General features: G+C 34.0%; 1 protein-coding gene across 1 annotated transcript in view; it reads right to left on the bottom strand.

Annotated features, from left to right (window-relative positions):
• The window catches only part of CCT6 (chaperonin containing TCP1 subunit 6), a 52735-nt gene that overhangs the window by 26428 nt on the left and 3533 nt on the right, over nucleotides 1–22774 (bottom strand). The window contains exons 3-8 of the mRNA XM_085813119.1: nucleotides 15900–16034; nucleotides 15161–15334; nucleotides 9774–9988; nucleotides 9126–9285; nucleotides 6664–6746; nucleotides 5765–6009 (exon numbers count right to left, since the gene is read on the bottom strand). Of these exons, the coding sequence (XP_085669245.1) occupies nucleotides 5765–6009; nucleotides 6664–6746; nucleotides 9126–9285; nucleotides 9774–9988; nucleotides 15161–15334; nucleotides 15900–16034 (1012 nt within the window). The remainder of the gene's footprint in view (nucleotides 1–5764; nucleotides 6010–6663; nucleotides 6747–9125; nucleotides 9286–9773; nucleotides 9989–15160; nucleotides 15335–15899; nucleotides 16035–22774) is intronic.

Raw genomic sequence — 22774 nt, 5'->3', positions numbered from 1 at the left:
TAAATACGGTTGTCGTAAAAAACTTACAATTACCGATTATACAAGTCCTGGCTGGCGATGTACCAGTAGAAACCCTCATCGATAGAGGAGCAGAAGGTAATTTTATGAGTGATACTTTTTTTAAGACGAATTTTAATAGGTTACGATTACTTAATAATAAAAACACAGAAATCATAGCAGCGCAAGGACAAACTTGTCAATGTATTGGCAAATTATCATAACAGATACAGGTTAAATACGAAAGCCTTAAAGTATTAATTTTTGTACTAAAAAATTTGCAAAGTCCACTTATTTTAGGTATGGAGTTTTAAAAAGCCGCGAAGGCCAAATTGAATTTTCAGGAAAGTTCTATTGTGCTGGAGATGGATCGGAGGGTGGTGGAACCAGTGGAACAACCACAAGTCGACATTAGCCATTTGAATGACCATGAAAGTCAAGCCATCCAGCAAGTGGCGAGTACTTTTTCAAATTTGTTTTCAGAACGGCCTGGTAACTGTCAAACTGTTACGCATGATACAGTTAACTGCCGACAAAACCTGTAGGATTAAACCTTACCGCTATGATAAACAGAAAGAGCAAATCATCGAAGAACACATTAAGGAAATGTTAAAGAACCAAATAATAACGCCCATAAATAGTGAGTACGCGAGTCCAGTCGTACAATGTAGGAAAAAGAATGAGTTTCCTCCTTCGGATAAAAGGGCTTGGAGGTTTGCTATCGATTACAGAAAGCTTAATAGTGTTACTAAATTCCCAGTTTACCCTTTGTCGGTTATAGAGGAAATTATTAGAAAGATTAAGTCTACGAGATACATGACTACGTTGGACTTAACGTCTGGCTACTATCAAATAGCTATGAGACCCGAGGACATACATAAAACTGCGTTTATCACAAAATCAGGCACTTTTGCATTTTTACGCATGCCCTTTGGGTTGTGTGGGGCCCCGTCAACATTCCAGAGAGCTATGGACATTATTCTAAAGCCTGTCTTAGGAAAATCGACTTTAATCTATCTAGATGATATAATCGTAACGAGTAGTATGTTGGAACAACATATTAAAGATTTAGAAGAGGTTTTTAAATTATTAAAAGAGGCCGGTCTTACAATTAACCCCTCAAAATGCAAGTTCGCCACTAAAGAACTTAAATATCTGGGTTATAAAATTTCGCAAAAGGGTATAGAAACTCAAGATTCAAAAATAAAAGCCATCAAGAATTTCCCACCTCCCAACACCGCCAAGAAGCTTTCTTCTTTCCTTGGGTTATGTTCTTATTATCGGTCATTCATAAAAGATTTTGCTAATATTGTTGAACCCTTGTTAGTAATTAAAAGAAAGAAAAGTAAATTCACGTGGACAGCAGAAGCAAATACCGCATTTGAAAGGTTAAAAGAAGCGCTCATCAATGCCCCTGTTTTGAAATTCCCGGAGGGGACGAAAACCTGGAAATTGCAGCAGATGCGTCGGACTATGCTGTAGGTGCTGTTCTCATGCAAAATGGCCATTCTTTGGCATTTTTTAGTAAAACGTTGAACCCTACACAAAGGAATTATACAGCTACAGAGCTCTATGACCTCTATGAATTCCATAACGTGGGATCAGTTCTGTCAGAAGAGGATGTCGGAGTTCCAATCATCGAGAACTCAAAGATAAGTTAAAATCTTCTATAAATTTTTCTTTTGTTCCGAAATGTTAAGCGTAAATACGAAGTTCTATGTTTTGACGGAAGTCAATTTGTCTCAACTGAGAGTTAGTTTGTTTTACTTTATTTAGCTAAGGCAAAAGTATTATTTTCTTTAAGTATAAAATCTAAGAGCAAGCAGTTCCTGTTGGTTGAAAGACTAATTCTGATATGTTAAAGCCAAAATTTGGCCGAAAGTAAAATAACTTTGTATTCTTGTATTAATGAAAACTTTGGTTTCAGTGCCGCTAGCTGGGCGAAGAATGTGTGACGTAAAACTTTATTTTTATCTTAATCATTTTATGGTAAATTGTAAAAATCATATGTATTAGAATTTTGTAAATATACGTAAATACTTGAAAGTTATGTAAAAGTAGAATTTAGTCTAGAAGCATAAAATTTTAGATGCTAAAAGTAAATACTCGAAAGAAATGAATTCAAATTTAAGTATTAAACTGTAGATAAAATCATGCTTTAGAGCGAAAGCCTGCATGTCTAAAGATGAATGTGGGGGAATTAGAATGAATGTGTTTTGTAGGGTTCTCCACCTACACTTGAATTTTAAGAATGTTAAACATAGCTCATTGAGTTTCAGTACGTCGATTAAGGTGTGTCTATTTGGTTGTTGGAATTCTAACAAATCATTGTGGTTAGGGGAAGTGTTGTAATACTAAAACACAAATATTCCCGTTTGACACCACACATAGTGGAGAAACAGGGTAAAGTTAATTTCATGTTTGACTACTTGAATGAATGTGAATTAAGCAGTTAATTAAGGAAAATAAAACGATCGAAAACGACAACTTTATCCAGTGTTAACAAGGTGTAAATCATAATGTATTTAGAAGATACTGATACTTATTCCTTACAGATGCTGGAAGGAAGAGAAAAGATTGATTCCTGAAGACCAGGAAAGGTTCCTGTAAGAAGAGATGGTAAAATTATATACCTACAGAAATTTATTCTAATTTTTTGAGAAAACAGTTTGTTTTATATGTAAACGAGGCTCTTCAGTTTTAGTTCAGAATATGGAAACTTTTTCAACAGGTCGTTTCTAGGACCTGCTTCCAAGTTTACCAAATTCGGGCAGTGGCAAATTTAGGGTTTGTATTTATTTTAACTAACATTTATTTTAAGCTATCTTTCCTGTCAAGCCTTTACTTTCCCCTGGAATTGCCAATGCCAGAGTATGTAAATTTTAGTAGAACGTGCAGAGTATTCAAATTTTTAGCAGAAGTAATATGCGTTAAATAGAAGGGAAACGAGTTTGTAAGTGTGCTTTCTTGATTCATGAGCATGAAGGTTGCTAGGTAGAAATTTAAGAACCGCGTGTTTTGGCCTGTGTGCCTACTTCGGCAGTTAGTTGAATATTTCAACTTCTTATTCTGAAAGTTTGCTGAAATATCAGCGGCATCTTAGAACGCGGTTAAGTTAGTCACGTTTATAGAGCCTCATAGGTAGTGACCTCGTTATTTAGTCATTATGTTATTTATTTTTAGTTGTACTTTTCTATTCTTATTTAACCGCCGGGTCGGTGTAGCTTGTGAGCGTCAAGTGAACGCATCTGTAACTTCTAAAGTGGAATAAAAAGGGAGTTAAACCCTTCTTAAGAGTTTATGTAATTTCCAGTTCATAGCAGTCATTACTACTGTTGCAGGCAAGTTGGGGCCACGCAACACCACAACATAAACATATCCACTCCAATTTTCCTATAAAAAATTACCATAACATATTAATGTTAAATTTTGTCCTTTATATAGTAGTATGGAAGAAGCTGGTACTGTTTCTGAAATACTGATATCTGCCCTCTGGACTGCAACTGTTATGGAAGTGGCTTTAAGTAAGTATACTTCTGCATTAGAAGCAAATGCTGATTGCTCACAGAAGAAAAGATAAATTTACAGTACAAACTTTGTAGTTGTAGCATGTGATATTAATACTATATGGACTCTATTACCACTTGTAAAGTATACTATTAAATGCAGTATACAGTCAAGTGTATTTAAGTAAATAATTATATCAATTACAAAAAAGCTTAGTTATTACAATATTATAATCTATTGCTATTTGAGATATGTTTGCTATACAGCAAATAAATTATGTGCTTTATTAAAATTTTAAGAAAGCATAAAATATAATAATATTCACAGGTTGAGCGGTCATGTCGCTGAACACTGGTAGTTTGGTTTGAGATTCAAATGACACAAACGGGTTGGCTGTATAGGCGTTTTCATGGTTTTTTCCATCTGTAACATGCATACGAGCCAATTCCCTTAAAAGTCCTCCACAAAGGCATCTCTACTCTTATGCAGATAGCCCTTTGCGATAATCACATAAATGAAAAAATAATATTTACATATTAAAATTTGTTTGGTGACAGTTCCTTGCAATCACTGCATATTGTGATATAGATTTGCAGGAATCTTATAAGTATATATAGAGGGTCTTGCATTTCAACAAACTAAGGCTCTGATTCCAAACCATTTATAGGCAGCATTATCATCTACAAACTGAGGTATTTACAAGTTTGTAAAATTGAGTCTACTGTACCACAAATCACCATGACTGAATTATATTCAACTACAATAATTCATCCTAAATTAGCTGTTATTCTTAATTTATTAAAAGTCAAATTATCTTAGCTACCACAATGATTCCAAAATCCAACAATGGTTTGTGACAGCATGTAAACTGATGGGATTATACTTAAGCACCGGGTGGCCATAATTAAACTGACAGTGTTCTGTAGCGCGATCTATTGGCGAGAATGATGCCACATTTTGTAGGAAGATTAAACAAGACGGGGGACGAAGGATTCCGCGAAAAAAAAATTAGTTCCAAAAGTCACTGCTAGGGGAATATTTGGTGCTGTGTAATAGAAAATAGTGTTAACAAATGCAAATTAATACGGAATAAAATTACCTTTTATTATGGATATGCCTTACAGTACGGTATGGAAAATCTTACGAAAGATTATCAACTTCTATCCGTACAAGATCAGCCGTGTACAGGAGATATTGTACCCCAACCATGATAAGCGATTGACTTTTGCTCTCGCCTTTCTTGCCAGAATGGAGGTGGATGATGCTTGGCCGTGGAAAATCTTATGGGGAGATGAGGCCCACTTTTACCTGAACGGAACTGCGAATACCCAGAATTGCCGAATTTGGGTTGACAAATCACCACATGCAGTCACAGCAATTCCCTTACATTCACCAAAGGTAACTGTTTGGTGTGGGTTCACAGCTTAATTTATCGTAGGTCCATTCTTCTATGAGAACTTTACCCTGATAGGACCGGAAACCTGTTCTGTTACCGAAGAGAAATATTGCCACATGTTGAACAGCTTTGTCATTCCGGCACTTCAGCAAAGACAATTGCTTGGGGGGAAATCATTTTCATGCACTCCACACGTTGCTGTACGGGTGCAACAGATGCTACGACAGAAATTCACAACAGAGAGAGTCATTAGCCGCTACTTTCCAACTGCATGGCCACCTTGGTCGCCTGATCTTACCCCATGCGACTTCTGGCCGTAGGGTTACCTTAAGTCCAAGGTCTATCAAGGAGTGATCCAGGACCTGGCTACGTTGAAGGATAATATATCACGGACTGTACGGGAGATTCCTGCAGACATGTTACTTTCTGCTTTGTGCATACTGTGGTGGTCCACAACAACGGCAGCCCCACTGAACCTCATTTGAATGCAAAATAAAAGGTAATTCCGTATTGATTTGCAAACACTCTATTTTCTATTACACAGTGCCAAATATTCCCCTAGCAGTGACTTTTGGAACTAATTTTTCCCCCCACGAAATCCTTCGTCCCCCGTCTTGTTTAATCTTCCTACAAAATGTGGCATCATTCTCGCAAATAGATCGCGCTACAGAGCACTGTCAGTTTAATTATGGCCATCCGTTACTAAGATACCTTTATGCATGTTTCAATATTTCATTAACTGAAATATACACACATTTTGCTAAGAGTCACACTTTTATGAACTAGCTGTAAAGATTTCAATCAAAGAACAGTAAAATGCTGGTGCTTTTATTCTACACTCCATAAACTAAAATAACAACTCACCATCTTCAATAGCATTTTTTACTGCTCTCAAACCATCATGTACAGCATCTTTTATTTGTGTCAGAGTGTGAGCATTCGGCCCCTTGATAAGGATAGTGACTGAATGAGGGTTTTTCAGATCTTCCACAAATGTGTACTTATCTTCTCCTAATACATGCTCATAAACAATACCAGCTTCACCTAAGCACTCAGGTGTCAGGTCTTCAACAGAGTTCACTGCTTCACCTCCACAGGCAAGAGTCAATCTTGAAAAATAAATATAGGTCACATTTAATTAAGCTTATTACATTACACTTTAATTATAAAACATGAACTGTAATAGAGTTTATACTATATTTATTAATAATCAATGCTCGATATAAAAAATTAATCTATTAATTTTATTTTCATGTAACTTAAATTAATGTATACTGCTTGAATACAATGCAAAAATCCTCAAAAGCAAGTGTCTTTATTTTCTATATAACTTAAAAAAAGGAGGGGGAAGCATTTTTCTCCAACAAGAAAAACCTCATTTCTCACCAATGTACACTTTCACATCCACAGACATATTTTTTTTTTTTTTACATTACTACTAAATACAGTATGTATTGCCTATTTTGGGGGGGGGGGTATGTGTATTACAATTTTTGTCAGCTTACTTAATATTAATAAATTTGGGACAACACTGAAAATGCAATATGTGCACACAAACTGTATGCAGTCGTAATGTGCAAACAAGTAATTATACAAAACTGACACATGGAAACTCTAAAGCCAATAAAGATAAACTGAGGACATTCCATTTGAATTTTTGAAGTATTTTAATCTGATTTATTGAAACAAAAATATTTGTGCTTTTATTCTACACTCCACAAACAAAAATAACAATTAAAAAAAAAACCATCATGCATAATTACCTTTCCATATTTCTTCTCTTGGCTCTTCGTAGAGCAACAATTCCTTCTTTACACAACATATCTAATGACATTGGATCAATGCCCTGAAATCAAAATATCCTTTAAAATAAATATTTATAAATCAGAACTTTTTTCAAGTATTGAAAAAGCGAATTTGCAATGCCATAGGAAGGAGGGAAAGCGCAATGGAGGTAAAAAAAAAAAAAAAACAGTAACTGCAATACTAAAGAACATACAATTAATTCAACTTTTGGGCACATAAAACATAGAATTTACCTATTTTACATCGTGGTATCAAAATTGTTATTGAAAACGTTTTAAATGAAATGGAGATTTTACCATTATGGAAAAGAGTAAATAAAACAAAAGAAAAAAATGTACATTTTGTTAATCTGTTAATAAGAAAGATACGATATGTTGATAGAAGCTGTTTAAAATAGATCTATATCAAATCACAATTTAAAAAAAATTATGTAATAAAGTGCTTGAACAAATAGACAAATTTCTTCTGACCTAAAACATATTTCAGACTGTACTTTTTTCATAAAAATAAATTTTTAAGAAATGCAATATAATATATTTTAAATAATTTTTGGTACTGTTCTGTTATTAGAACTGGATTCAGATATGTATGAATGTATGCACATGTGTATGTGCCTGCATATGTATACACGTACATACATTCCTACTTACATGTATGCAAACATGAACACATTCATCCATACATGCATTTCTGAATCTGTCATGATAACAGAACAGTACCATTCTTTTAAATTTAGATAAATACTTAGAAAATTCCATACAATTTAGTAATCTAGAATTAAATGAGTGCACCTTAAATCAAGCCTTTTATGAACATAATTATCACTACAAATTATCCAAACATTTACCAATTTCTCGAGTGTTAGCATTTCGGATCTTATTTTAAGTAACATAAAGCAACATCTACCAATATAATACACTGGTGTGCAAAACTTAAGCAACAAATGTTCTTTTTGGCATAACTCCACGAGAAATCAAATGAGAGACATGAAATTCAGAATTAAGAGACAGCATTTTGTATTTAAACGATGACGAAAGCATAATCGATCTAAAATTGAATACAATACATACAGTATGGAATCAAACAAAAAAAGGCTTTATTGAACTCATAGTATCGTTACACATGATTGTCTGTACAAGAGGAAGAACAACAAGCAGGTGTTCCTTAGTATGGGATATGCCCTCCCCTTACTGCAATGGTTGCTTTGAACGGCCTCTTCATACTCAACACCAGATTTTCCAACAGATCTTGGGGTAAGAGTGCCCATTCCTCAATCAGCATCTGTTTCAGTTGTTGGAAGTTCTCCAGAGGATGTAATCGTGTCACAAGCGTCTCCCCAAAGCATCCCACACATGTTCTATGGGGTTTAAATCAAGCTGGCCAATCCATTCGAGTGATATCTTCACTTTTCAGTAGCTTCTGAACAGCAAGAGTCCGGTGTGGCTGTGCAATGTCATCCATAAAAACAAAGTCTGCTATAATGGCACCTCGGAACAGACGTACAAGGGGAAGGATCAATCCCTGACGATAGCAATCTCCGGTTACAGAACTTCTGTCGAAAACGTGGAGCTCCGTCCGCCTGTTCAGCATAATGCCTCTCCAGACAAGATCTTCAGGACACCGTGACGGTCTCTTTCTGTAATGTTACTATAAACCGTGTCCCGACCTCTCTCCAAATCAATTTGCGTTGAGAATCGCTTGTGGCACTAAAACGATTCTCATCCGTAAGGAGGATATGACTCCATTGATGAGATGCCCAGTTTTTACGCTCCTTGCACCACTGTAAACGGTGATGCCGATGTCCAGCAGCGTTCAGAACGACAGACACATAGGCCACCTTTGTGAAGGTGTTTGGACACAGTAAACCACAACAACTGTCGCCCGTTGCTGTTCACAGTTGTTGAGCTGTGGTGCTTGCTGACTGGTTTCGGACTCCTTTCGTCTGCAAGACTATATATCAGTTATTTACTGCAGTTGCTTTCCTGAGACGGCCACCACCAACCTTTCTTTCTAAACGTGCAAAACGCCACTTTGTTGATTCCGAACTCTTCAGCTATACTGGTCACACTTCGCTCCTACTCCAGATTTTTTATCATTCTTCCACGTGTGAGGCCATCCAGATCATTTCTTCTAGCCATATTTCACGAAAGAACTCCTTGCACTTGCAGAGAATGTCTTTAATTGCATCTCCATCCTTCCTTTTATGGTAATCTCGAGTTAAGTGCGCTGACCGTACGCGTTTTGTGTACATTCACGTAGCATGTGACCTTTTTTTCTTGACATTTGCATATGCATGACCTTTCTACTGAATTGTGTGTTCATTGTACTGAACGCAAGAACCCCTTTTCTACAATTTCATGGCTAACAGATTAAAATTTACATTGTTGCTTAAGTTTTGCACACCAGTGTAAGAGTATACCTTTTGATTGATCACAACAAATCCTTTCTTTGTTCCATCGCAGACTTTTTTCTTCAGTTCAATTATTTTTTTAACTCTTTCAGTGATAAAGGCTCGCTCTGCATGAACAAGCTTTTCCCGCTCATCTGCTGATTTGTAGAAAAATCCAGCATTTACTTCACTAAAAAAAAAAGAGAAGAAAAATTTTTAGAACAAAATGCTTAATACTCATAAAAATAAATATTAAATATGGTTGAATATCAACAGCCTACATAGTAGCTATAAATAAGATTTTAATGTTAAGTAGATGCTACAAAACTTGGCTATATGTTTAAGTTTGTAAAACTGGGACATACTTTTTTTATAATCTGTCAAATCGGTATAAAAAATAAAATTTTTTGTGAAGAATTAAGGATAACATCATCTTGAAAGTTCCCGTTCTTTTACTGGCTTAATGAAAAAGAAAGAAAGGCAAATTAAAAGAACCCAAATGAAATTTTGATTGCCGAGTTTGGCAGAATTTTTTTTGAACATTCACACTGAAAAAAAAAAAAAAAAAATCTTAACTATTATTTAAGGATCTATTTCTGTGCATCATAATTTACAAAACAAACAGCAGACAAGTAGAAGGAAATAAGACTTAGATTAATGAAATTTATGCACACAAACCTTTTTTCATATTCAAGAGATACATTGCAGGTCAGAATATAAGCATCTTCCACCTTTTTTTTCATGTCAGGATGACGTGCACCATGGTCTAAAACTAAACCACGAATCAGGGTTGTATCCAACTCAGTTTTATGTTTCATTTCCATGATTTCAATCATATGTAAATCAATTGGTACACCGGGTCTCATAATCGCTAACACTGCATCCACACATATCTGTAAAGCAAAAGTACTAAATACTGTGAATGATGTGGATACTTTTACCACTAATACACTAGTAACAATAAATAGTGCAGATAAAAAGTTTAATGGCTAAAAATAAGACAGAAGAATTCCAACAATATTCCATGTACTGCTACTAAAATGTTATGCAATGGTATGATATCTCACAACTTATTAATCACAACAATTAATTATGTCATATGCTAGCTAAATACTAAACACAGAGAAATAAAATGAAAGAATGCTCTAGTACATGGGTTCCCCACCCTATGCCCATGGGCACCATGGCTCGCTGCTGTGCGAGGACAATAAAAAACTTTCCAGTAAAAATTTTTATAGATAGTAATTAATTAGAGAAATATAAGTGTATTTGTTTAAAAAACCTGTTTATCATTTTACATGGGTTTACTAGATTTCCGCAAGTCCTTTCATTTTTTGTGCTAATACTTACTCTTTAATTCTGTAGACAGACATAATCTCTTGTTCAGTTACACTGCTGAAGTCCTGTAACTATTGTTTGGATAATTCTGACTAACTTGTCAATCGAAATTTTTTCGATTTCAGTAACTTCTCTGTCACTTTAATCACTATCGGTAGTGATATTTTCTGGATCTAGAACCATACTACAGATTTTGCCACTGATTGGTGATTGAGAAGCATTGTCATCTCAATGAAAAACTTTTATATAATCTTCATTTATTACCGCTTCTCCACATTTCTTTACAAAATCCGTTAATTGCAAAATTTCACCTTTGTTTTGCAATATCCCAAAACCTTTAAAATTAGCAGCTATCCTTCACTACACATATTTAGCTATGCATCATGAGCTTGCCAACTAACGGCAAGTTGTTTCGTTAAATTTTATCTTGCTTCTATTGTGCACCGAGACAATTAGCCTGAACTGTATTAGTTATTTATTATACTTATGTCTATTTCTTGCATATGCTTAAGCCTAATTAGAGTTCTGAATAAATAAAATCCCACATACTTACATCAGACATACTTGCATCACATATACTTAAGCGTTATTGAAGGCCGGTGCTAAATATCTTACCGCCTAATGCAGTCTCTGCCAGGTCCTAAATTCTGCAACTCGATGCTGCTATACGAGCCCTGGCGCTTTTTTCTGGGTTTATGTGAACAACAAATCACATATTCTTAATTCAAATAGCCCCAAATATAATCTTTGAGTCTATGAGTATCATCAACAAAATCTATTTTTAGCATATGGAAAATTTTTTGTAAATTTTCAGCTCACTTAACTTAAATCTGTAATCATCGCCAAGTGATAAAAACTCTCATTGTCAACATAAAAGGTTACCATAGTCCTTTATTATTCAATTACTGACATAAAAATTGTTTAGGCATTGCTACTAGTCATTACTTAAGTTGTCATGTTTTGATAAACACGCGGTGACAAAAGGAAAGTATAATAAATAATGATTTCCCAGGTTGGCGTCAGATCAACGATGTATCTATGTGGAATGTTTCGGTTTGAGATGTGTGCCAAAGAACATATGCAGCAATGGAGAAGTTTTACTGATGGTACAAATTTATGCTAAAATGATTGTTTCTTCAATAACAAGGTATTGTATTTAGTGTCGAAGTGAAATTAAGAATCAAGACTCTCCAGATGTTTTATTATGCGCGTGGGGGGAAGGGAACAAATGTGCATGTGTAAAGCCTACAAGAAAAACTTTGTTGGTGGTTTTGAGGTCCATATTTTTTATCATTCCGGAAAATGGACGTCGGAATTTCGAACTTTGTACTGTAATTGAGAATAAATATGAAATGATATAATTTCAAAGTTGGTGCCAGAGCCAGTGTGGCAAAATTTTTAGAATTTAGTGAAGCACCGAGCAACAAAATCTAGGCTAGCAAAAGTTTTAAAATTTAGGGCAACCAAAGGTATGTATGGTGCACTGAGATGTATACGATGCATGTTTTAATAAATTTTCGGCTTTCAGTACCTTTGCTTTCTTGGATAAAAAGAAGAAAATTCAAATAATTTTAACTTCACCATTCTTCCAGAAATTTCCCCAAAAGACAAGAAATTCATCATAAATTTCCTATAAAACATGCCCATTACATGTAAATACCACGATGACACTATTCATTTCATCACATTTTTCTGAAAATTGTAGGTCTATAAATTCTGCTTTAAAGTTCTTCCAAATTTTCAGAAGTGCAAGGTCTAAATCCAAAGAAAAATTATCTTTACCAACTCTTGAGAGCAAAAAGCCAAATGACTTTTCGGGAGGAAAAAAGATTCAGAAAAGGGAAGTTTAAGTGAATTTTCAAGAGGAAGCTAAAACAACATTTAAATATTTTGAAACAATTACATGGGAAAAAAACTCTTATCATGAAAAAATATAAGAAAATTAATTAAAAAATAATTACAGTAGCTTTTTTGTTTTTTATAAGAACTGTTTTAGAACCATGCTTTACAGATTTTACTAGCTTGTTTAATTTTGAGAATTTTTAAGTTACCAAAATGGAAAGTAATATTCCTTTAAACTATGGCAGGAGAAAATAATTTTTTTTTTAAATTTTAATATTATTTTGTAAATATAATTTTAATCTACTATCATTATTACGGTATTTATCAATGTTATTATGTTTGTAAAAAATCATAAAAAATTCACAAATCGGTAAATAAAAATCTGTGTACAAACTAATCTTGAAATCGCCAAAATGCTGTTAAGTTGCTAAATTTAGCACCACATAATTAAAAGGGACTTATATCCCAAAAAGGGAAAGTTTGTTTTTCATGTAATATTTTATTAACTCCTCATTTGCAGGAAAGAAATTATTTCAAATTTATTCAAAATGTTTATGTTTCAGTCAAGGCAGGGCCCTAAAACTCAAGTATCCATTTATATTAAGAAGTAGAAAAGAATTCAAACATTAACCCATCAAATACATATTTGTCAATGCATCCCTCAAAAATATTTCCCCAAAATCAGCGGTTCTTAACCTTTTGACTAACACGTACCACCTAAACAAAGATTAAAAACCTTTAGTACCACTACTACTACCCCCTTAAACAAAGCTTAGATTGCATAAATTTACGAGTGTTGGAGGAAAACTCAATCAGGATGCTAAGGTTTTAATTTTTGAATTTAATAGCTAAAAATACTTTGCTTCTTTGCGTACCACCGGTTTAGAACCCTTGCCCTAAATGTTTATTCACACTCAAAATGGCAGTCGTAAAAAAGACAGAAATGTCAGATCCGTAAAATTTAAGAACATTTGCCTCAAAATTAAGGACCAAAAATCATTTAAAAAAATAATAATAATAATAATAATAATAATAATAATAATAATAAAAGTACGGACTTTTGAGGACCGAGCAAAGCTTGGATTCTGATGTAAAATATATTAACATTTAATTAAATGCTCTAAATTTTACATTCATTGGCTAATTTCCTTTTGTAAATTTCCTACACTTTTTATACTGAAAAATTACTTGTATGAAGAAAGATCCCTGGCCTGGGGCAAGGAGGTCGATTCAGTCTTGCATTCCTCGATTTCCATCCCTTGGGTCAATAAAATGAGTACCAAGTTCGCTTGGGGACTAAACACGGGGGGCCTGCGACAAGCTGCCCACTTATTCAGGGTATATGCTTATGCACCCCAGGGCCCGCGGTCAAGAAAGCAGATTTCGGGGCACTGCTGGCTCTGGCTCACTAGGGCTGTTGCGCCAATGAGTTTAGTTTAGTTTACGACTAAACCTATGAAAGATTAAGAATATCCCGATAAAATAGAACTCGTGGAAAAGCTTCATGAAAACCACTTGGGGTGGGGGAATGGAATTTGCATAATTTCATAATTTAAGTTCATTGCTGGGAAACATTTTTCTTAGTAAAGGCTAAAAATTAAGATTCAGTTATCTATCACACCAGAAGATATGATGAGAAACCGGAAGATTTGGCAACTTTGAAACTAATTTTGAAAACTAACTTATAAAGATAGACGTGGCTGATTTGCTTTGATCGATGGGATTGGGAAGTGCTTTACCATCAGCTATATTCTCCAGACTTAAGTCCTGGTATCAGGATATGCATTAGAAGATTCTTTCTCCACAGAAAGAAATAAAGATAATTAACCATCATTACATACTGATAAATGGGCAGATAAATAAGTGGAAACCATATTCTGAGGGATAATAAAAAGAAAGGGACAAACTAAGCCCCTAAAACTATGCTTAAATTTTGCAAGGTACTTTTAAAGGTATATAACATTAGATTAATTGTATTAAACATTCATGACAAAGTCATTTTAAAAAAAGTTTCAGATTTTAAGCATTTGTTAAGGTTTTTTACACTTTTGCTGAGCTTACAGTCTACTAGTCTCCTGTTACACTCACTCCTACTAATCCCTCCCCCCTTTTTTTGTCTTTTTAGCTTTAGTATTAAGCATCATTTTCTTTGCACTTACACCACACACAATACAACAGCAAAATTACAAAAATTTTAAAAGCTGCCTAGCCATATATTTTTAAAATTCCCAATGTGGCATTAAGTGTTGCGTACATTTTCTGGTTTCTTTTCCCCCAGTTTTTTCTAAGTTTATCATACCAATATTCAGTTATCTTACTAAGATGGCTTTACAAAACTCTTTTTTGCATAAAATTTTGTGTGTTTACTTTATTTATTAAATATCACACTCTTGGCACTTACGCTACATAAAATTCAGTTCAACAGCAAAATCACAAAATATTTAAAAACAGCATATCTTAAAAATTTCTAACTGATAGTCATGCATTCTAGAGATAAAAGTGTTTCATTCCATGCAGTGTTGCCAGTGCTCATTTTGAAATCAGTTTGTTAATAAGAGATTTGTTAAAGTTTTACAAAATATGAAACAGATAATAAAACAAATTCAAAATTTGGGCCTCCAGGTGCCCAAGTTTGGGTGGACTATGCTATTCAAAAATTTGGTGACTCTAGGTACCATTGTTATTTTTACAAAGCAAGAAATATACATATCTTCATGTAGATTCTTCATTATTTAACTTCTTTATACATTATACAGGATGATAATATTTAGTGGCAATAATCTGAAAAGTGATATAATGCATTTAAGCATTTTGACAGAATATACCATTTTGAAACTAATCCCATTCGAGACTAACGTCCCTTTTGGGCTAAAAATTAAACTCACTTCTGTTAAGCAATCAGCAAGCTTAGCATTGACTTTTGTTCTAAGAGAAGTATTAGCAACAGTAATTAATTTATCTCTGTCCATTTCACCAGCAATTTTAACTTCTTCTAATACTTCAAGTGCTTTGTCTCTGGCTAATTCAAAGCCTTCTGTTAAGATTCGGGGATGAAGACCCTATTATTAAAAAATAAATTTTTGTATAAAATAAAATTATTAATACATCAAACAATTACATATTGCATTGTATGACTACATGCATAATAGCAGTGACACATGACACAGCTGCTATATACCACAAATTTAATGCTAAATAAAAATAGAAATTGCACTTCATAATTGTAGTCAAAGGAATAAGAGATACTATGGTCTTTCCCATGTTTAGATTCTTACAAGTCACAATTTCTTTTTCAGCTAGTTTTATAAACATTAAAACTGCAACATATCAAATAAATACACAAATTATGAAGAAACAAAAGACATAAATGAGAAAGGGTAAGAAAAACACAAAACAAACACACACACACAGAAAAAAAAAAAAACCAAGAATAATATAATATGCATAACAAATTACAAAATATTAAAGGCGGTATGAGAAATGCCTTCAAGGCTGCTATACTTAAGTAATGAAATAATTATATTATTTAATCTTGCCTCAACTGGGACTAACATCTAAATGTTTAATTACCATATTTAAAATTCACTGTTCATAACAAAATAAATGAAATAAGAGTTTACTTGCCTCTGAAATGTACAAATCTGCAACCTTCAGAAGTTCTCCAATTAATAATACAGTTGATGTTGTTCCATCTCCTACTTCATCATTTTGAGCTGTAGAGGCACGTGCAATTAAAGAAGCAGTTGGATGTTGTATTTGCTGAAATTCAAATTAATACTTTAAAACAAACGTACTTGTAAACATAAAACTTATTACAAACAATAAAACAAAAAATTTATAATATAATTCATCTTGGTTGTACATAAAAGATTTAAAACCTATACATCTATTAAACCTGCTATGCTTTATTAGACTGTATTAGCAAAAGATTTCTAGTTTATAATTCAGAGTTGCCAGTTTTATACATGATATTTATTACCAATGACAAATGGCCAAAAACAGCCATCGCTGTAAAAATTTGAAAACACAAAATATTCTCTTTACTTGTGTTCAACAGATATTTTATTTAATTATATCTCAAATTATCAATGCTTACATAAAAATCAACACAACTGATGCAGTTCCATATTTAAAATTAACATTTTTATGAATCACACGATTAATATTGGCTTTATTAGAAATCAAGGCCTTATTTGCTATTAAAACAATGCTCATTGATTACTGTAACAATATTTGCTTCATGTCTTTAACATGGATTTTAAACATAAAAGCTGTGACAGAAGAAATCAATCATATTACAGAATGGATAAGAAATTTTGATACTTTCCCCACTTTTATGGCCCCCCTTTTTTTTAAAGTTGCAAAGAACAATGATAAATTATCAATAATAGCCCTAATGTAAACTACTTAAATTTTGCAAGATAAAATGCATGTGCTACTGCAAAAGTAAACTTTTGACATTAAAAAAAAAGATCCGATTAATTTTGATAATTCAACAATTTTAAGATAAAGTCTGGAAGCACTTCCACAAAGAACCTGGTAAATGTAAACACCGCCAACTTTGGCAATAATAGTTCAAACTTGTTAACCCAGCGGATTCAAACTATTCGCTTGTTTGAAAGTTGTAACCATTCCTCTTACGTTCATTTTGTTGAATTACGAGCATCCTTGTTCGCAATTGCCGATTTAAATTATTCTCCACTTATTTATTATCATATAATTGAGGAAGTTTACGGTGACAAATGCTGGTTTGCGGGAGGGGGTCAATGATAATTGATAACACGGCTGCTAACGTAGCGTTAAGCACGCGGAACCATGAGATTTTCAACCCCTAAAATATTTCGATTTCATGGGCCGCCAAAATATGCATTTTAAATAATTAAGTAATATTTTTTTTATTATTATTATTGGTTATTGTCATCTAAAATAATAAGAAAAACAATATTTATGGCTTAAAACTTTAACCAGATAATATATTGTTAATGCTTTTCCAACAATAACCTTTGAGAAGATCTCAGGTGTGACACACAATTAGATGATTAAATTGAAATAAAAAATATTGATTCTAAAGTGACATAATAGTTTTTTGGATCACCAAAGTCATTAAAATTAGAAACTACTACTTGTGTAATGAATCCAAGTGCAAATGACTCTTCAAAAATAATAAAATGTACAATTTTCTAGTTTTATTAACAATGCTACTGAAAAGAATTTCAGTGATCTTGAAGATTATTGGTACTGTCAAATATATTATGAAAAAAGAAAGGCAGATGTTTCAACATAAAATGCTAAAACTGTTTGCAAGTTAATAGGGGAAAAAAAAAATAATAATAATAACAATGAAAAACTGTTTATATAAAATGGATGTATTAAAAGTCATGCATTCATTAATTTATTACGGGGGCGTGGCTCTTATTGAACTAAGACTGACATTGAATGATTGCTTGGAATCGGACATTTCTTGCTACCTGAAACCTATTTCACTACTTTTAGAATGATGTAAATATGCAGTGGCTCTCACTGACACAAAATTTAGACACCCCTGATCTATCATATACGTCTATTGTATTTATACCCATTATAATACACTCATGTCCATAAATTAAGGATAATTCGGAGTTACGTGGAAATCGAACTTTAAAATAAATATAGCACCCGTAAAATCACTACACACATCTTCAAGAATCATATGCAAATTTCAGGAAGTAACCAGATGACACCGATAGTACGTTACAATGACGAGAGTGTAAGAGAGTGATATATAAGGAATACAGGCAAAGAAGTAAAATTGTTCGCAGGCGCTTTATAAGCATTTCAGTGCAATAACCGAATAGTTATGACACAAAGAACGCATTTGGATGATTTTTTACGTGGTAGAATTATCGGCCGTCTGGAATGTGGGCGTACCCAACTAGAAGTATTAGAAGAACTTGGAATCGCCCAGAGTGTCATCTCCAGGCTTTGACAACGATTCCAAGATGATGGTAATGTGAGTAGACGTTACAGCACAGGTCGCTCGAGAGTTACAATGCCGAATGAGGACCGGTATTTGGCAGTTACTGCCAAAAGAAACAGGCGGAGCACAGCCTCAGACCTGTCTCGTCAGCTCTCTTCAGCCACTGGTACGACAATTTCAAGGCAGACTGTGTACAGACGCCTAGGGCAGATTGCTTTATATGCTCGTAGACCTGTCAGATGCGTTCCACTTACTGCAACTCACTGTCGCCTGCGGTTAGCCTGGAGTAGAGAGCATGCATTGAGGACACCGCAACAGTGGGCTTGTATGATGTTTTCCGACGAGTCCAGGTTTAGCTTGCAGTCTGATTCTCACCGGACTTTCATATGGAGAGTTCCAGGTACCCGTTACCACCAAGAAAACATCATTGAACGACACCATTACGGTGGTGCAGGAGTGCTCGTTTGGGGTGGAATTATACTGGGTTCCAGAACTGACCTGCATGTTCAAATTGGAATCATGACAAGCCAAATCTATCGGGACGTCATTCTGGAACAACATGTACGTTTGTTTTGGGGCACCATGGGGGCACAATTTGTGTTTATGGATGACAACTCCCGTCCTCGTACGAACATCGTAAGCGAATGCCTTCAATCCGTAGATATCACCCGTATGGATTGGCCAGCATTCTCACTGGACTTGAATCTAGTAGAGCACGTGTGGGACATGCCTGGCCGACGAGTTGCAGCCCGTCAACCTCCTCCTACATGTTTACCGGAACTTTGGAGATCATTGCTTTTTGAGTGGTGTAATATCCCCCAAGATCAGATCGATAATTTGATACTCAGCATGCCTAGGCGTTATATGGACTATATTGCATCGTTTGGGAGACATACAATGTATTAACAATCATACCAACCATGTAATATTTGTTTTTCGTAAATAGGTTTTTTTTTTGTAATTTGCTCCAAGGAGGAAAAAAAAATCGCTATTTTTTTTAATAATATCAAACACATAGCATTTTATTTTGCTCTTTACCTTTTGTTTAATAAATAAGCTTTACAAATAAGTCAAATTTGTTTTGCTTCTAACTCTTCCTTTGCCTGATTTTGCATTATCCTTAGTTTATGGACATGAGTGTAATTATCAGGTACAATTTTGAGAATATCAACAAGCAAAACACTCGAAAATGAAAAACAAAAAAGACACTTGTAATAGTTAGTACAGTCAAAAGTCGTTAATCTGGACTCGTCGGGACTTCGGCGATTCCGGATTATAGATCATCAGTTTAAATCTGGTAAGATGGCATGCAGAAATTCTAAAATTAAAAATATGAAACCGTAATTTATGAAATAAAGAACAATTATGATCTCAAGGGTATCAAAATTTACAGAAAAAAAAAAAAGCTTAATATTTATTTGTTTACTTTATTAAACATTTCTTTCAATGTAAGTTGTTTAAGTTGCTTCGTTTTATGTGATAATACTTTCTCTTTAACCCTCCACAGACAGCAGGGATGTTTCTTTTTTAATTGTTTTATAAACGGATGCGTGAGCAAGCTTATGCTGCCGTCTACCTTTCTGTCAACTATACACAAATAAGTAGAAATCATCGAAACAATGCTATTTTTATTTTAGTGTTGAGAGGAAGAGGTTATATGCCGATGTGCACTGCTGGAGTCTAGGAGACGCCACGCGACCGTTTTTCATTCTAAAGGTAAGTATTTTAAAATTTATATATTTTAGTATTTTTAATTTATATTATCAACAGCTGTCCCTAGCAGTGTTTTTCTTTTTCATTTTAGTGATAGGTAAAAGAAATTGTTTTTGAATATATTTAATTTTAAATGTAAAAAGAATGTATTTCTTTTGGTATTTATAATTTTATGGCTAACATTTGTTTTTATTATTTATTTTCTTACCTTTAGATTCAAAATGACTTCTAAGAAAAAATTCACTATGGCATATGAACGTGACAAAGAAATAGTACTACGCATGCTGATGGAAGAATATGAATCAGGCGATGAGTTTGAGGATTATAGTGATGCAGAAGAAGATAGAGTGGAAACAAGAGATGAAAACAGACACCGAGCAAGAAAAACTCCAATGATAGCAATAGTAATGATTATACTGCCGATAATTACAGTCAAAAATCGTTAATCCGGACTCGTCGATTCCGGATTATCGATTTTTCCGGATTATAGATCATCAGTTTAAATCTCGTAAGAAGATGGCACATGCAGAAATTCTAAAATTAAAAATATGAAACCGTAATTTATGAAATAAAGAACAATTATGATCTAAAGAGTATCAAAATTTACAAAAAAAAAAAAAAAAAAAAAAAAAAAGCTTAATATTTATTTGTTTACTTTATTAAAAATTTCTTTCAATGTAAGTTGTTTAAGTTGCTTCATTTTATGTGATAATACTTTCTCTTTAATTCTATAAACAGACATAATTTCTTGTTCAGTTACAAAGTTCCGCTGTTCAAGTCCCGTTAATTGCTGTTCCGAGAATACCAACTAACTTGTCAATCGAAATTTTTTCGTTTTCACTAACCTCTCTGTCACATTCTTCATGTCTTTATCCATTTTTTGCAGCAATTCCACTTTTTGTTTGTTGGACATCGAAACATACTTTCGTTTTGTAGATCCTTTGGAAGTTCCAGCATCGGATATTCTATTTGACATAATCGAAAGTTCAAGTTTACTTTTATAAAATTGCTCTTATAATCTGCAAAAAATAACAAGTGGGATCCAATTCGAAGATTAAGGAACAATGCAATCATTAACATTAACTGAAATAGATAATTAGACAATTTTAGCCTACACCGTCCGTTATATATTAAACGCGCAGGCGAAAACGTATTCTGCACTTGCGCACACGCGCAGTAGTCAAGGTCTTACGTGCATGCATAAAACGCCTGTGCGCATGTGCCAATGTGGCGCATGCGCAGAAAGTTTTTAGCTTTGAAGTCCGGATTATAAATCATTCCGGATTATGGGTGTCTGAATTAACGACTTTTGACTGTATTTCCTAGGCCGGAAAAAATGATCAAAAGTTTGCCCACCTAAAAATAAAAAATATACGCACTCGGTGACATAATATTATCACTCATTTACCAGTTGCAAAAAACGCTCGAAAGCTGAAGCAATGTTGCGCAAAAAAGGACAATCATGCAAATACCAAGGAGATATGGTTCTCTGATAAAATGGGTGTTATGCCATCTAATAATGTCTGAAAAACGATTTAGGTTCCTTTCATATTGTTTGAGGTTCGACAATAGCATTTTTTTGCTTCAAAATAATCTTACTTTGGTTGGGACTATTTTGTCCGGAGAAAGAATAAGAGTGACATTCCTCCAGAGCTTACACATACAAAGAATCAGGAAGTAGGAACATCATTGTTTAAGTTTCAGAATGACTGTAATGTCTTATGTAACTAAGGAGCACAAGGTGGGTCTGATTCTCTCCGCTATTCATCATGATGATGTAATTGATGAATCGTGTGAAAAAACAAGCCCAAATGATAACCTTTTATAACGCAACTAAATCAGGAGTTGATACTGTTGACCAGTTGTGTAGCACTCACTATGTCGCCAGAAAACGAACAGATGGCCTATGGTCATATTTTATAGTATGATGAATGTAGCAGATGTAAATGCTAAAATAATATATCGTGCAAATAACTTATCAATCAGCACCAGGTGCAATGAGCTTTTTAAACTTTTGAGTAGCTTACGATTCCTTGCGTAGACGTTCTCAATGTTCATCATTACCTAGAAACCTCAAGCAGGATATTCAGAGCATTTTCCCAGATGAGCGTACAGTTCAACTTACAATAGAGGCTTGAACTACTAAAAGGCAGAGATGTCATGAATGTGGCCGTTCCAAGAACAGGTACACCAAGTACAAATACCGCAGTTGTAAACATTTTTATGTTTAGAAAACGCTCAGCAAATATGCGTTAGTTGCTAGTTTGTGCAACCGACTAAATGAAACACTTTTACTTGTATTTTTCATTTGTATTTAAGTTAAGTTGAATAAAATTAAGTCTCACTGTAAATCGAAGTTTTGTTATTTGTGTTTGTAATATGATACCACAAATATATGTATGTTATTTCAATAATCCCTTTGCATTCATGAATTTGAGTTGAATAACCTAAATATATATTAGTACAGCAAAAATATCCTGGCGTCTGTTAGACGCCGTGCAACCTTTAACGTAACAATATGCCACGCGAGCACTGCAAGGTTAATTCTATAAACAGACATAATTTCTTGTTCAGTTACAAAGTTTCGCTGTTCAAGTCCCATAATTGCTGTGCCGAGAATACCGACTAACTTGTCAATCGAAATTTTTTCGTTTTCACTAACCTCTCGGTCACCTTCTTCATGTGTTTATCCATTTTTTGCAGCAATTCCACTTTTTGTTTGTTGGACATCAAAACATACTTTCGTTTTGTAGATCCTTTGGGAGCTCCAGCATCGGAAATTCTGTTTGAAATTCTATCCTCAGCCATGCTGAGGATGGTGGTTTGGTAA

This window comes from Stegodyphus dumicola, chromosome 3, assembly GCF_044657685.1.
Source record: "Stegodyphus dumicola isolate Sdum_Otavi_A_Nest chromosome 3, ASM4465768v1".
Taxonomy (NCBI): Eukaryota; Metazoa; Arthropoda; class Arachnida; order Araneae; family Eresidae; genus Stegodyphus; species Stegodyphus dumicola.
The sequence above is the reverse complement of the archived record's forward strand: the minus strand, read 5'-3'. Positions and strand labels throughout refer to the sequence as shown.